The 15,521-nt window shown below is 56.8% G+C and overlaps 4 protein-coding genes across 4 annotated transcripts; 2 read left to right on the top strand and 2 right to left on the bottom strand.

Moving 5' to 3' along the window:
• Window positions 1-6,995: 6,995 nt before the first annotated feature.
• Window positions 6,996-8,385, bottom strand: C8Q71DRAFT_861354 (uncharacterized protein; the record flags this gene model as incomplete). The annotated part of the gene is made up of 5 exons (XM_047927893.1): window positions 6,996-7,004; window positions 7,060-7,367; window positions 7,430-8,017; window positions 8,068-8,150; window positions 8,204-8,385. 5 exons carry the CDS (start codon window positions 8,383-8,385, stop codon window positions 6,996-6,998), a joined length of 1,170 nt encoding a protein of 389 aa, XP_047775112.1.
• Window positions 8,386-9,421: 1,036 nt separating this feature from the next.
• Window positions 9,422-10,060, bottom strand: C8Q71DRAFT_861353 (uncharacterized protein; the record flags this gene model as incomplete). The annotated part of the gene is made up of 2 exons (XM_047927892.1): window positions 9,422-9,933; window positions 9,988-10,060. The coding sequence occupies 2 exons, from the start codon at window positions 10,058-10,060 to the stop codon at window positions 9,422-9,424; spliced, it is 585 nt and encodes a 194-aa protein (XP_047775111.1).
• A 567-nt stretch (window positions 10,061-10,627) lies between these two features.
• Window positions 10,628-11,882, top strand: C8Q71DRAFT_280221 (uncharacterized protein). Its single transcript, XM_047917488.1, has 4 exons — window positions 10,628-11,208; window positions 11,261-11,383; window positions 11,448-11,685; window positions 11,750-11,882. Exons 1-2 carry the CDS (start codon window positions 10,726-10,728, stop codon window positions 11,381-11,383), a joined length of 606 nt encoding a protein of 201 aa, XP_047775110.1. The 5' UTR covers window positions 10,628-10,725; the 3' UTR covers window positions 11,448-11,685; window positions 11,750-11,882.
• Window positions 11,883-13,237: 1,355 nt separating this feature from the next.
• Window positions 13,238-14,554, top strand: C8Q71DRAFT_280254 (peptidase C14, caspase domain-containing protein). The gene is made up of 6 exons (XM_047917489.1): window positions 13,238-13,695; window positions 13,765-13,853; window positions 13,909-13,969; window positions 14,028-14,090; window positions 14,144-14,186; window positions 14,261-14,554. Exons 1-5 carry the CDS (start codon window positions 13,512-13,514, stop codon window positions 14,179-14,181), a joined length of 435 nt encoding a protein of 144 aa, XP_047775109.1. The 5' UTR covers window positions 13,238-13,511; the 3' UTR covers window positions 14,182-14,186; window positions 14,261-14,554.
• Window positions 14,555-15,521: the final 967 nt, after the last annotated feature.

Genomic DNA, 15,521 nt, shown 5'->3' with positions numbered 1-15,521 from the left:
TCCGACGTCTCGAGATGTACTACAGCGCAACTGGCAATGCCGATGCCAACGATCAACGGAAGATCGCTTACGCTCTTCTCCTCATCGACGACAACAGTGATGCTTTCTACTGGAAGAAGCTGCACATGGACGGAGAAGCTGATGCCCAAGAAGAGGGCAAGCATGCGTTTGAGTCCTGGAAAGACTTCAAGGAAGCCTTCTTGAAGGCGTTCCCCGTTTATGCCGAAGGAGACAGAGACTCGATAATGCTTACGACTCTAAAGCAAGGGAAGACTCCCACTCCTGCCTTCATTCCCAAATTCCGATCCATCGCGTCCAGAACCGACCTCTCTGATAAGACCCTCTCCGGGTTCTTCAAGAGGGCAATCCGCCGTGATCTCCTTGACAAGGCAATGAATATGGAACCACCCACGACCCTGCAAGGGTGGTTTGACCTTGTCCTCCGACTCGACTCCCGCCAGATCTACAATACCAATTACTACGAGGGAGGGAACAGCGGAGGTAACAACCACCGCTCCTCCTACCCCTCTGGACGAGGCAGCGGACGACTGGACGAACCTATGGAGATCGACGCTATGGATCAGAGGGAACGGCAACGTCACCAGGAACTGGGCCTCTGCTTCGGATGCCACAAACCCGGACATCTCCTCCGGAACTGTCCCGAGAAGAGACAGAACCCGAAGTTCACCCAGCGCAACCGAACTTCCCCACGCCGTGTGTCCGCCTCCTCTGCCCACGTGCGAGAAGTCACTCCCGCCTATGTACGAGAAGTCTTCCAGGAACTCCCGCTCGAAGAACGCGCCCCGCTCTTTGAGCAAATGTCGAAGGATTTTTGAGTGGGTCTGAGTCATCGATGCGCCCAGACCCCACCTATGCACTCCACATATCCCATGTAGTAACAGGAATCACGCAATTCAAAGCCCTTTACTTTCCTCTCATGGTGATCGGAGTGCATCAAGACATCGAAACGGAAGCTCTCATCGACAGTGGCGCAATGGCCACGTACATCCACCCTCGTCTTGTCATCAAACTACGCCTACCCTCGGTACCCCTTGTCCGACCCATCCCGGTCTTCAACGTAGACGATACTCCCAACAAGAAGGGAACCATATCGCACGCCGTCGCCCTTCGCTATCGATGGAAGGGAACAACCAAGCTTGTTAAGGCGTACGTTGCCGAGATCGGAAGACAGGATCTCATTCTAGGCCATGAATGGCTCCAGAAGGAGAACCCCATCATCGACTGGAAGACAGGCGAGCTCGAGTTTGAAGACCAGACGTACTGGGCCAAACGCGAGCAGAACGAACAGCTTAGCAAGGCGGAAATCCTACGAACTATCAAAGTGGAGCTACCTCCCGCTCCCGTCTATCGGATCCGCCGACAAGTTGAGGAACCACCCGATCGGGCCTGCAGCCCCGAAGAACCCCGTGAACCAACCCCACCTCGACGAGTGACCGTCGAGGATGTTCCCGAGGAAGAACACGAGCGAGCTGTTGATGCTCCTCAGAAGGAAGTTGTAGCGGAGACTTCTCTCTTGGACGAGCCAATTGAGGAACTCCCCAACTTCCCCCCTATGAACCCACACCCTGAACCGCTCGAGAGCGAGGAAGATTATGAAGCACGACTCCGGTCCATGACCGAAGATCTGGACCCTGACGAATTCCTGGCATCGTATGCCCCTGGTGCAAACTACTTGGCAACACTCGCTTTCGTTGAAACACCATTGACGCAGGAACACGAAGACACCCCAGAGCCCCTGCCGTCCAGGCATGCTATCAATCGGATGATACGAACCGGCACCGGCGCACTAATCCCCACGGCATTTTCGATCGGACGAACCACCACGGCCACTGAGCTAGCGCTCTCTGAGTGGGTCGGAAAGAAGCAGAAGACGGTTGAGGAAATCGTCCCTCCCTATCTGCATGACTTCCTCCCGGTATTCGATAAAGTAACGGCATCTCGACTCCCAGAGCACACCGAGTACGACCACGAGATCAACCTGAAACCGGGGTTTTCGGAGATGAAGACCCAGGTCTACCCTCTCAGTCATGCTCAACGCGAGGAACTTGACAAGTTCTTGAAAGAGAACGAGTCGAAAGGTTACATACGACCCTCCAACTCTCCGATCGCCAGTCCTTTCTTCTTTGTTGGAAAGAAAGATGGAACATGGAGACCCTGTCAGGACTACCGAAAGCTTAACGAGAATACGGTCAAAGACCGCTACCCCCTCCCCCTGATCTCAGACCTCATGGACAAGTTTAAAGGCGCAAAGATCTTCACCAAGATGGATCTGCGCGCCGGCTATAACAATGTCCGAATCAAGGAGGGCGATGAGTGGAAGGCAGCTTTCGCGGTTCCCGGATCCAACCAGGGTCCGCCACGACTATACGAACCCACGGTCATGTTTTTCGGTCTATGCAACTCGCCCTCGACGTTCCAACGGATGATGAACTCCATCTTCGAAGATATGCTAGCTGAAGGCTGGCTAGTCATCTACATGGACGACATCCTGATCTACTCCGCGGACACCACAACACACCACGAACGGACTCGACGAGTCCTCCAGCGCCTCAAGGACCACGACCTCTATCTCAAACCCGAGAAATGCCACTTCGACGTCACTGAAGTGGAATTCCTGGGAATGATAATCCGACCGGACACCATTGCCATGGACCCCGTGAAAGTGAGCGGAATCGCTGACTGGCCCGTACCCGAATCAGTCAAGCAAGTCCGCTCCTTTGTCGGATTTGCGAATTTCTACCGACGGTTCATCCTCCACTTTTCTGAGCGTGCACGACCCCTAGTGGACCTCACAAAGAAGGACGTACGATGGCATTGGGACGAGGAGCAACAACTCGCCTTTGAGGATCTGAAGCACGAGTTTACGCGTGCTCCCACCTTGGTCATGCCAGATGAAACCAGGCCATTTGCTCTCGAATGCGACGCCTCGAAGTTTGCTACCGGCGGTGTCCTGCTACAGAGTGATGCAAACGGAGACTTGCACCCCTGTGGCTTCATCTCCCAGTCCTTGAACCCCGCCGAACGGAACTACGAGATCTACGACCGCGAACTCCTCAGCATCATACGCGGTCTGGAGACCTGGAAACACTATTTCCTAGGTAGCCCGCACAAGCTCCAAATCCGCTCGGACCACCGTAACTTGACCTACTGGCGCACCGCGCAGAAGCTCAATCGACGACAAGCACGATGGTCGCTGTTCCTCAGCGAATTCGACTATGAACTGGCACACGTCCCTGGAACGCAAATGACCATCGCCGACCTTCTATCCCGACGCAGTGACCATGATACCGGGGCTGATGACAACGACGACATCGTGATGTTAGCCCCCCAGCTCTTCGTGCGAGCCATCAACGCGGACCTCCTCGATCGCCTACGAGACTGCCATGAAAAGGAACCCATGGTAAAGGAGGCCTTCGATGCTCTCCTTGGCAAAGGACCTGCACCTGCGAAGACCTCGCTTACGGATTGGCAGACGGACGGAGACCTGGTATGGTATCAATCACGAGTGTATGTTCCTCCGGATGCGGGACTCCGACGGAACGTGGTACGCTTGTACCACGAGCTCCCCTCCGCAGGACATCCGGGCATCCACAAGACGACCACCCTCGTGCAACGCGACTTCTGGTGGCCTGGAATGGGACAATTCATCGCACGATACGTCAAGGGATGTGGAATCTGTCAGCAGATGAAACCGAACACGCATCCCACAGTGACTCCTCTCATCCCAATCCCGCCACAACACCCCGCCACACCGTTCTCATGCCAAACAATGGACTTCATCACCGCACTCCCCGAGACTCCCCGCGGACATAATGCTATTTATGTCGTGGTGGACCACGACTCTACGAAGGGGGTAATTTTCATCCCATGCACGGACCAGGTGGACGCCGAAACAACCGCCAAGATGAACCACGACCACGTGTACCGACGCTTCGGACTTGCACGCAAGTTCATCTCCGATCGTGGCCCTCAGTTCGCATCCAAGGTCATGGGAGAACTCTGCCGCCTGACCGGAATTGAACGCGCACTGTCCACGGCGTACCACCCCCAGACTGATGGCCAGACGGAACGAGCCAACCAGGAACTCGAGATATTCCTCCGAATCTTCTGCGCGAACAATCCTGAAACATGGGACGAGATGCTCCCTGACGCCGAGTTTGCGCACAACTCCCGACCTCATTCCGCCATCAAGATGTCGCCATTCTACGCAATGATGGGATATGAACCCCGAGGAATCCCCCACATCACCGAAGTTGCTGACTCCCCAACCACGGAAGAACGACTCAAGCGGCTGCAGAAAGCCCGAGAAGAAGCCGCTTTTGCACTAGAAGCTGCGCAACGAGTCATCGAGAAGAGAATCAAGGACCGCACGCCTGCCTTCAAGAAAGATCAGCAGGTATGGCTCGACACGCGGCACCTCCGCCTCCCCTACGCCACGAGGAAACTAGCTCCTAAGAAGGAAGGTCCTTTCAAGATCACCGAGGTCATGGGAAGAGCGACGTATCGCCTCCAACTGCCTCCGCAATGGCGAATCCACCCTGTATTCCACGCCGGTCTCCTATCCCCGTACAATGAGACCGAGGAACACGGCCCGACCTATACAGAACCTCCCCCGGATGAAGTAGACGGAGAAAACTCCTGGGAATTCGAAGCTATCCTTGGTCACAAGGGAACGGCAAGCCGACGCCGATACCTCGTGAAGTGGAAAGGGTACCCTCCCAGTGAGAACTCGTGGGAACCCGAAGACGTCTTCCTGGGCACAGGGGAAGAAACCCTTGATGAGTACAAGCGCGCGCACCATCTCCGACTCCTCTACGAGTATAAAGAGAAGAGCCGTCTTGGAGTGGTGAGACTCGGACCCCAAGACGACAACGCTTGCGACTGCTGAGTTGAGCTCTATGCCCTCCACCGCTGCCTACGACGACCTCTCCCTCCAGGCTTACTACGACGCGTGGACCATCAACCAGCTCCCCTATCTCGGCCTGAACCGCAAGCAACGTCTCCCACTCGACCCCCGTTACCACAAGTGCCACCGATGCCACTTCCTAGTCAGGACCGAAGGCCACGAAGGCCGGTGCAAACCTACATCTCGGCCTCCACCGAGGCCGGCCTCTTCGACCAGACAACCCCCGCAGCACCAGCCTCCCTCTTCGACTCCCTCCTTCGCTGCCGCCCACTCCCGGGAGGCCACCTCAATTGGCCCCTCGCCTCACAGGTGCTCTCGGCGCCGAACGCCTTCGTCGCCGCACTCGAGCGTAACGGTTCACTCTCCAACGACCCCAGTGTCGCTCTCGATGCACTGGACTCCCTCGCCGACCTCTACGACGCCGCAGCAGACGTCTGGGTCCAGCAGGACCTCATGGAGGACGCCGTCCACCTCTATGCCGAGAGGAGGAATGCATCGGCGCGGAGGTTGATGCGCAGGTTCAAGGATCTCGAGGACCACCCTGCGATGAAGTCCGTCGCCAGGTCGCTTGTCCCTGTCAACGACATCCAGTACACACGCGACTTCGTGGTCTCCCCTACCTTCACTGACATCAATGCCCGAGACTTCGCCCGTATCGTAACCAACTACTCCCCCTGCACCGTTTGTCATGGAACCAACATCTCCTACCACCGCACCGTCGACTGCCCCCACTACCGTTGCCCCCGCTGCAATCGTCGTCAGCCGGGACACGTCGAGTCCCTCTGCTCGGCCAACGAAGCCGAGGCCCCCACCTTCCCGCCGGACCTCCGCTCTCTGACCGACCTCCTGAGAGGAGGAGTGTTCACACAACCGGTGGCAGCCATGTGGACGATGTGCGCGGACAGACTCTACGCCGGAAACCGATCCCTCATCGCATCCCGACCAACGGACTTCCTTCCCCCGTACCTCCGAGCAAAACGAATCACCCTCGAGAACGCGCATCAGTGGTACGTCGTCCTCCACGGCCGTGTCAATGGCGCCTTTGCCGACCCGGCAAGGGCCCATGACATGACCTCGCACATATCCACCGCCCTCGTCCGTGTCTACGAGAGTCGCCTCGAAGCTCGTAACGCCCTCACCGAGCTCCACTACGAGGAGGAACCCTACATCGACCAGACTCAGCTCTATGGGGCCCGCCCTCCACCTAGTGAACGCCGGGAGAATAACGAGAGTCGGCGCCCTGATACCCCGCATCCACACCCTGTCCTGGGGACGGTACCTACCTCTCCCGTCTCTACTCGATCGAACCTCGAGACCCCGAACCCCTCGGAGGTTGACGAGAACGAGCCTCCCAACGATGCCGACCCACTCCCGCTCCCCGTCTACGAACCGGTCGAAGGAATGGACCGCATTCCTCTCCGCCAACTGACCACTTCGCCCACGTCATCCTTCCAACCTTCGCCGGAGTCCACGGTATTGGACCTCGTCTCTACCGACTCGGGGATTGCGGTTGCTCAACTGCGCAGGCATCGTGATGGGAGTACGACATTCTTGCCCCCGCCTGATCAAGCTTAGAAAAGTCGACGAGGACGTCGACTCTAGGAAGGGGCTTATGTTACGTCAACGTTTGTTTTCCTTTATTTTGCGCTTGACCGTTGTACTACCTTAGCATGGGCCCAACCCCATGACGCTACGCTTCTAGTCTTCGGACTCCTTCGCTGTTCGCTCCGGTCCAACCCGGGGCAGTTCACGTGATCTCTGACTCAGTATGACTCGTCGTGACTCGTCTCTTACTCATACCTGACTCATCGTTTATGACTCGGTCCCTGACTCGTCATGACTCACTCCCCCGCGCTCCTATTGGCTAGGTAGTTGTGACTCGTCCAGGACCTGCCCTGAACTCCCCATGTATATAAGACCAGTGTACAGTAGCGGTCGAACCTCAGTTCGACCTGGTTATCTATTGAAGCTTCACCAGCTCCTTGGATATCAGAAACTCCCCGCTCGACCTGCTAGACGGACTTAGCAGCGTCTCAGACCATCCTCCCCATCCAAGGACGATTAGAACCTAAGGTCCCTACGTTTAGGGTTAGGTTGAGAGCTAGTGCTCTAGGTGTCACGCTTCGCGTAACAGCGACTGAGTAACGGCCACGGCCGCGCTGTCGACGAGGAGGGGTCGGGCTGCGGTCGTCATCGGATGAGAAGAAGGATACTCCGCTGCGGGGAGGTACGTCCTCGTCACTGGAGACGTGAATGCTACGTGACGGCTGCGGCGTCGGAGACCTCTCGTCGCGTCGACCTCGGCTCGCCCTGGTCGACACGCGCGACGGAGCCGCTGGTGTCACAGTCCGGACGCGTTGGCCACGCGTCTGGACTGGAGTCGTTGGTGGGATAGACGACGAGACGCGGGCCTGGCTTAGAGGGAACGGGGGGTTGTCATCTGCCATCGGTCATGTTCGTCAGTTAGTTGTCTCGCCTTGGCCTCCTAACGTATAGGCTTACCAGACATAGCAGGGGAGGGCTTCCTCGCGGACCTGCGATCACTCCGTCTCGAGTAGGAGGAGCTCGGAGCAGCTGCATCGGGCGTAAGGTGTCCGAAGTGGTTGTTACGAAGAGAGGTCTGGCTAGGAGGGTCTCCGTGGTTAAGGAGGAGGTTCGGCTGGCCGAACTGCTCGGCGCGGAGGTCGGCCGTGACGTCGACGTCCATGTCGCTGCTGTCGCCGGGAGCGTTGCCGTTGCCATAGTTCATAGTGGTAGCAAAGAAGGATGGAGAGGGGGGGCTCTGGCCGAAGATCGGCAGCGAGTTTGAGGGGAACGAGGACCTTGGCGGGGCGTCCTGGTGCTTGTCAGTCGAGCGGTCGTCGTCGCCATAGTCAGCGGCGACGCGGCGGCGCTTCCTGGGCTCGCGCTCCTTCGGGGAGGAGGGCAGCTCTGGAGAGTCGGCCTCGCGGCTGGTCGTCGCGGCGGGCGCAGAGTCCGTTATCTTGGCCTTCCCTTTGTTCTTCTTAGCTTTGTTCTTCTTCACCTTCTTCGACGTCTTGACGGTCACCCATTCGTGATCGCCGTTGTCTTCGGGTTCCGCGACGCTCTCTGGTTTTGGAGGTTAGTGCTATACGCAACGATAGGATCGCAGTACATACGGGTGAACGGCGCAGCGTCCGGAGTCTCCGTTGGCAACGGGGTAGGAGGAGGCGTGGCCGGGGCTTTGCCTCTGGGAGCAGTTCTGCACTTCTTGTTAGGGGGAGCTTCACTAAGAAGGGCGCAAGCGATACTTACACTTCGCTGCGAGCACTGCTCGTAGACCTCGGGGACGGAGGGCGAGCAGCCATTTGCGCATAGGTGGGCGAGTGCGGCATGGCGTCGTTCGAAGTTCTGCCACTAGGGGCTGGGCTCGCCGTCGGTCCTTTCGGGCTAGACGGACGAGACGCGGGGTTGACGTTGGGGATAGACTGAGACATTGTAGCAGAGATGTTGCCGGAAGCAGAGGTACGGAGTTAGCTGGTTGCTCACTAGGTGCGGTTGCTTGTTGGGCGCGGATGTCGTGTCTCGGATGTCTCCTTTTAAGAGAGGGTCGCGTTCGTCCTCGTCGTTCTATTGCCGCGAATAGTTCGCTGTCAGCTGGCTGCTCCTCGGGGGCTCCAGTGTCGTAAATCCTTGTCGCTGACAGGTAGATCAGTATGGAGGTCTCCTTCGTGCTCCCGGGTTTTGACAGCGCGGCGTAGGTTGGGAGGCCATCACTCACCATTCTGGTATAGCCATGTCCAGATAATGCGCTGGTACGGTGCTGCCGCGCGGTTGGTGGACAAGGTTATGTCGCGACGATGTCGGGCGGGAGGGTCGCCGCTATTCACGTTCCCGCAGTACTTAATATTTGTAACCCGCTGTCGCGGTTTTAAGGGTCTATGTTGGTTCTTCCTGGTGCTGGTTGGCTGGGAGCGTTATTGCTGTTCCCCGTTCACGTACGTGGTGTCGTTAGTAGCGTTCTTTCGTGGCACTAATTGATCATACCCGCGCAGGCACCGTGGCGCATCGCGCCCAACTTGGCGCTCTGTTTGTTCGGTGGGGGCGCGTGGTGTGACGGTGTCGGGAGCGTTGTGTTGTCCTCGCTGCTCGGTATATTACTTTAGGATGGGCTTTTGTTATGGTGCGTCGAGGAGGGGTGACACGTTGCGGGTAGGGAGTGGGATGTGTAGGGGCCAGTTGTCAGTGTTCCTTGTGGCGCCTAACAATCGGTTCCGTTCCCTTTTTGGGAGTGTTGCGGCCTCATGTGCTCCGTAGACCTAATGGGGATATCCGATGGATCGGGGCTCCCGGTATCAGCGGGCACTTCCTGAGCGTCTCGGCTGTGTCTATTGCGGGCAAGAGCGAGGCTGAGGCAGCCGGTTGGGTGTATTACATAGAGCGACGTGTAGAGTGGCGATGGGCCAGTTCATTCCGAGCCTGGAGTCATAGCATAGTCACATGTTTTCATAGTGTCGGTTATCCTTATCTCCTCTAGTCCTCTCCATCCTGCCCGTCATAGTTCATATCCTCCAGCTCCGAACGCAGTTTGGCGAGGAGGCAGATCTCCTTTCCCGCAGTGAGATCGAATTCGTACGGATTAACGTCCGGATCCGCGAAGGGCGGGGTGTCCTTAAAGATCTCGTGAGGTTCGGGGGTAGGCGAAAGCATGTGAAATTGTGTCGCATGGATATGGATCTTGTAGCCGCTGAGGCCGGCCCAGGGCACCGGGACCCGGATCTGCGTTCCTTCACGTGCCCCGGCGAGGCGGAACGTGACCCAGTGCCGGGCTAGGCATGTGATTGTCGATATCCTGCCCGATCCGATCACGTGGTCCAGAGATCGGAGGGTCAAGACGTGGCCGCGGGCCAAGGGTCGCTCTGGTTGCCTGTCCACAACCCAGGTCTCCGTGTGGAGGTCAACGTTGACCTCTGGCTCTCTCCGCACGTAGACCTCCACGCTCACTGCGTAGCTTGGAGGCTTTGGAGCACGGGTACGTAGGAGGTCTTTTCGTATGTCCTTGATTAATCGTCAGATCGTTATCGTAGGTGGTATCATACCTTCAAGGGGAGCAGTCCCTCTCAGCGTGGACACGTCTGGTGCCTTCTTGTTGGCGGAGAAGGTGAGAAACATAGTTCAAGTGATGCGCGTCTTTATTTATCCGGTTACGTTTGTTTTTTATGCTCCAGAGTCTGCTACAACGTGACTTGACGTGTGGGCGTTTATGTAGTTTTTTATGAGGTTATGTGGTGCATATGGTGGAACGTAGTCATAGGAATCATGGGCATGGTGTAGGGCACCGTGCGTTGAAAAATGCCTGCTGTGTCTCGAGTCTTATATGCTCTGCCCGGGAGTATCATCTTCCATCCTGCGGCCTTGCTTCGGGCTCGGCGCTCGGCTTGGACGGCCACCAGATATTCACGTGACTTGGGCGCCGGGGCGGCAAGCTTGCCTTCGCCATCGTGTGGCCGGGTCGTCCGGCTATCGATCCGGTGGTCAGTCACGGGACGCTTGTCCCGCGTCTCAGCGGTATCCAATCGGTCTTATGGGAATCAACCCAGTGACTTGGCAGCGGGTGCATCGCCTCCGTTGTCATGCTAGCCGTCGTGGTTGTCACGCTCGACGCCGTCTAAGAGCATATCGTCGTAGGCTTCGGGTCTCAGATGGGTGGCATTGGTTAGGCAGGGCACTGAGTCTGGGTCATCCCCGTCGCCACGTAGTGTACATTGTGGAGTCGGTACTCCGGGCCAGCAAGAGCAGCTGTTGTGGAATCGTTCCAGCCCGTGTTTTCCAGCCTGATGTCCGCTGGAGAACATTATAGCGCAATTCGTTTCGTCTCCGATGAGACTACTTACCCCCCGGACCACGAGAAGGTCTGCGCAGGACTCGTCAACGACGACGAGCCCTCCCGGGGGCATGTCCGGATACTGGCTCAGGCCTCGCGGGGCTGGAGGAACCATGTCCGGATACTGGCTCAGGCATCCGCCCTCATGAACGTCGATTTTGTCCGGATTGCATCAGGCATACCCCCCTCAAAGTGGCCTGTTTCTGTCCGGATTGGGATCAGGCCTCTCCCCCAATTAATAGGGGTCCTTGAACGATGGACTCGAATCTGTCCTTATATCAAAGCGATGAACAAACGCCACCTGCACACGCGCCAGAATCGCCGTTCCGTTGACCTACCACCAGGTCGCTGCTCTCGTCACGCTTGCCAATGCTCTCAGCCCCTACGCATGTGCCAGGGACTGTCTCATCGAGTACTTCGGATCATGACGACTCCAGTCAGGCCGTACTGCTGCGCACAGTCTGAGCAGCGATAGTGATCTGTCTCAGCATCCAGAGCCCTCGCGTCGTTTGGTCAACTCGACGTATCGCCCCGCATCTCGACAGCTCCTGTATACGCGATGGGCTGCGAGTGGGTCTAGGAGGGAGGAGAGTGTGGCAGTCATAGTCTAGGTAAGTCGTATCTTTGCTGATGAGCTGACTGCTCCATCGCTCAGAGTCATCGCGTCCTCCACAGCGCTGCGACCTCAGAGGTTCCTCCGGCGTGCTGGCCTAGACCATCCATACCAGCAATCTTCTGCTGTAGACGACTGACCACCGCTGGGATCTATACACCAGAGATTGCCTGGTCTCGTAGGGACGCCGCGACTCCCGCGGCACGTCACGGTGTTGGGGCGATCCTACTCCCTGTCCCGCTGCGGGCACCTCCCACAAACTCTTGACTAGAGGTTTCATTTCTTCTGTATTTATACGCGGTACGTGACTATGCTAAATGTGCCTTTGTCCACTGCTCGTGCTGACGCATATATACATGTGTAGTCGCTGGGGCATCACCGGTTCACCGCTCGCCGTTATCCCTCCGTCAGTGGCACGGAGCCTACGTTCTTGTCTGATCCTGTCTGGGAATAGACAATTGTCACTGTCATGTTTCACGTTAAGGTTTTATCGTCATTGGGCGTCGGATGCCGCACAAAAAGCGGCAGTTCACAAACACATCTGCGGAGGCTTGTATTGCTAGGAACCACCAGACCTGAGGCAACCGCGCGGAGTTGAATGGGTCGTTATTGTCTTTCAATTCAGGTGAGTCTATTGTTCTTCTCACCGCCCGCTCGACACGACCTGATATAAAGAGGCCTAGTTGCAGTGTGACGAATCAGAACCTACACTCCTATTCGCCAGACAAGCTAGTACCTCTTCAATGATGTCCCATAGATACTGTTCCGTAAGCCTTGTACCATTGCGAACGAACGCTTCATCTGACAACGCTCACTCTACCGCGCATGTAGAGCTCACGTCATTTTTTCCATCCACACCAGGTGAATCCTCGTAACTACGACACATACCTCAAATGTACATTCCTAGAGAAGCACTCTATCTGGTAAACGGCCACACAACTCCACTGGTGCTCTGACGCCGATGAAGCGACAGTCGTCCGCCTAGCGCAGAAATATGCGCGACGTCGCACGTAGCTGTCCTGCACAACGCGTCTTTTCGGCCGTCGCTGTGGACCCGTGCTCCGAGGCCGGACAGACGCAAAGGCAATCCGCGCACGTTGTGACAGATCGGTCGAGCAATACGGTCCTGTATGCTGTGCCGGCTACTGCCCCTGGGTGCGCTATTCCGACAGCGACTCTGAACACCGGTGTTAAGAGCGGCGTGCAGATCAAGACTCATGATCATCCAAACGATGGGTTTCTTGCCTGGACGTGCCAGTGAGACGCCCAGGTATCGCGGTCGCGGAAAGGTCGTTGGTGGCAGGTCCGTTCTATCTATGCCGCGATTCCTGTACGGTCCCATGCTTACGCTATTCCACCTAACTGCCAGTGTTCCGAAGACGAACGACGGTCGCACGGGAATGGCGGGGACTATGCCTGACGCATCTGCATGTTTTCTTGCGATCGCCATGACTCCACTAGTCGCTTTGCACGCGTTCGACTTCACGCATCCACTGCCTCGGCGAAATGGTGAAGGTGCCAACTCGGACGGGACTGCATCCGTTTCCCCTCACGACCGCGAGCCCAGGGTGACCTAGCTGTCCCTGGTGCAGAGCGAGTCCGCGGCGTCAGCATCGTACCCTTGGGGGAGTGTCGGACATCGCTCACCGCCCCGCTCTACGCGAGCGTCCGCGGCGTCCTCATTGCGATACATGACGGCCCGTCACCGTCGCCGAGCAGCAGCGCGCCGCTGGCCGTCCTAAAGACATGCGGAGGTTAGATTTCTTAGCGGGCCGCACCGTGTTCCAGGGGCTTGGGTTGAAGGGCATGGACGGTAAGATACCGAGACTGGACGTCGCAACTGCTCCATCCTTGTCCGTCAATGTTCCAGCGGTTCCGGCGCCTCATCGTAGCATCGCGATAGTGGACCTCAAGAGCCGACCTCCGCGAATCCCGTCGTCCGCGCATCGCGCTTCTTCACTAGGCTTGCAGCGGAGCCGCTGGAGCTTGCTTGAACAATCATCGACGGAATCCTATGTGCCACCACACCGCTTCATATTCCGCCAAGAAACGTGCGGTTCACCCCTTCACTCGCGCTCTTGTACTCGCAATATCGACCACGTAGCTCGTCCTTCGCAAAGACGTGCATGAAGATCATTGGTAGTAAGCTCCGCCGTCGGCTGTCCTCCATCCATCCATCGACCGAGCAGAAGAGAAAGGCCCTTCTAATTGGAATCAAGTATGATACCTCTGGCTCGCCGGTGAGCCAGGAGTTCGGACAGTTGGACGAACCCCACAAGGACGTCACTTCTGTACGGGATCTGCTTATAGGTACGTGTCGTCGAATGCGACTTTCAGCTCGATGACCAGAGCTTCGTACTCACATTTCTACATACATAGATGTGTATGAGTACCCGCCGGAGAACATTGTGGTGCTGATCGACGGGGAGGGGCGTGATCGAAAGGTGCAGCCCACCAGGGTCAACATGGTGCGTGTTCGCTTCCTATCACATTATCCTCCCGTGCTCAAATGAACCCAACTAGACGAGGGAGATTCAACGACTCGTCCAGGACGTGAACCCTGGAGACCACCTGGTGTTCCTCTGTAAGTACACCTCATCCCTCGCACCCAATTACCTCGAATAACCTCGCCTGTCCATCAGTTGCCGGGCATTTGACTCAGCTCACCTGCTCGGTGCGCATAGAGGATGATGACATGGACGAAGGTACGTCATCATCCGTTCACCCAGGATCTGCGCTGATCTGACCTTCATTACAGCCATCGTGCACATGGATCGCGGCCTAAGCTTATGTTAGACAACGTGAGTCTTAATCCCGCTCTATCACGCCTTCTACTCCAAGCTGATCTTGCTGACATGCGCGTCCACCCACACAGTAACGAAACACCTCATTGACCCACTAAAGCCCGGCGTCCAGCTGATTGTGACCGGACTCGAGCGTCCAGAGCTTCCCTCACCAGGCCCTCGACTGTCGTTGCTATCCTGACGCCGGAGCTACTGTTGGAGGCTACCAGCATGTCCGACGATGACGACGGGGAGAAGGAGAAGGAAAGGACACTTCGGCCATCAAGCTTCGATACACCGTCAGTGAGGCCGACCTGTCTGACTGGTTCGAAACGCGATACGAGACGAACAACAGCCCTGGGGAGCGGCTTCTTATTCCGCACCTTGATATCCAACACAGTCACTGACAGTTACAGCAGCACAGCAACTTCAATATACGTGAAAGTGCACGGCACGGATCGATGCGTTGCAAGATATCGTACGCACCGACAAGGTCGCCCAAGGCGAATAACGGCTATTCCGGCTACGATCCCCTACGTGATTTCTACCTCTACAGCAAGGAAAGGTCTTTCTACCGGAACGGAATCAGAACCGACAGTTCATGAGGTGGATTCAGCCGTGGTAGAAGGCCCGTGCCGGCAGGTGCTACCCAAGATGCTGGCCCGTCTGTAGGCATCAACCGCTATGACGCATTCAACTCTGCATTCCCTGGTCCTGCCGTTGCTACTACCAAGGACCGTGGATAGAGGTCTAGCTGGTCTAATCCCCAATATCGGAGGTGGCAGTACCAAATCGAGGGAGCTGACCCATCCTCGAGACCCGCCCGCGCTGCGGTCAGCGACAACACACGCCTTGTATTACAGATCATCCATGCACAAGACACGAAGCCATCCAACACGAATGCGGTTCATGGCAGCGCTGCCACGGATGTCCCGCGAAGACAATTACCGCTTCCTCAGCAACGTCGACTGCCTACTCCAGTTACTCTCTAAGACGCCGATATTGTTCTGGACTCAGAACACATGGACATGGATGCAGCACGCTCCGAGCCTAGACGTAACATTGCTTCACCCTCCAATGACACGCATGTCTGTGCTGTCTGTGCTCGCACGACAGCACATCGTATGGTCTCGCATGATGCCCTTTGATGTGCTGTCGTGTTAGTTCAGGGTCGTGCGTTTGTTGGAAAATGATCTTCGTACTCGGTACTATACAGAAGCACGACTTCCGGAGTACTAGGCGCTGCCCAGTTCGACGATGGCATTGGAAGGACGATAGAGTACGGCCCAGTTTGGCACTACGGTCTTCTCATCTACGTCCCATCAGGCATTCCTAGGCTAGTCACTGAGTATA

This window comes from Rhodofomes roseus (genome assembly GCF_022264815.1).
Source record: "Rhodofomes roseus strain CIRM-BRFM 1785 chromosome Unknown C8Q71scaffold_23, whole genome shotgun sequence".
NCBI lineage: Eukaryota > Fungi > Basidiomycota > Agaricomycetes > Polyporales > Fomitopsidaceae > Rhodofomes > Rhodofomes roseus.
This window is presented reverse-complemented; position numbering and strand designations above follow the sequence as displayed.

What these genes read in the sequence shown, in the direction of transcription:
- C8Q71DRAFT_280221 (XM_047917488.1), top strand. Translation starts at nt 10,726, where the DNA reads ATGTCCGCTGGAGAACATTATAGCGCAATTCGTTTCGTCTCCGATGAG. An exon ending in TTCGGATCATGACGACTCCA is followed by an intron (nt 11,209 to 11,260) that starts GTCAGGCCGTAC and finishes GATCTGTCTCAG; the next exon opens with CATCCAGAGCCCTCGCGTCG.
- C8Q71DRAFT_280254 (XM_047917489.1), top strand. Translation starts at nt 13,512, where the DNA reads ATGAAGATCATTGGTAGTAAGCTCCGCCGTCGGCTGTCCTCCATCCAT. An exon ending in AGACCACCTGGTGTTCCTCT is followed by an intron (nt 13,970 to 14,027) that starts GTAAGTACACCT and finishes CCTGTCCATCAG; the next exon opens with TTGCCGGGCATTTGACTCAG. An exon ending in GGATGATGACATGGACGAAG is followed by an intron (nt 14,091 to 14,143) that starts GTACGTCATCAT and finishes CCTTCATTACAG; the next exon opens with CCATCGTGCACATGGATCGC.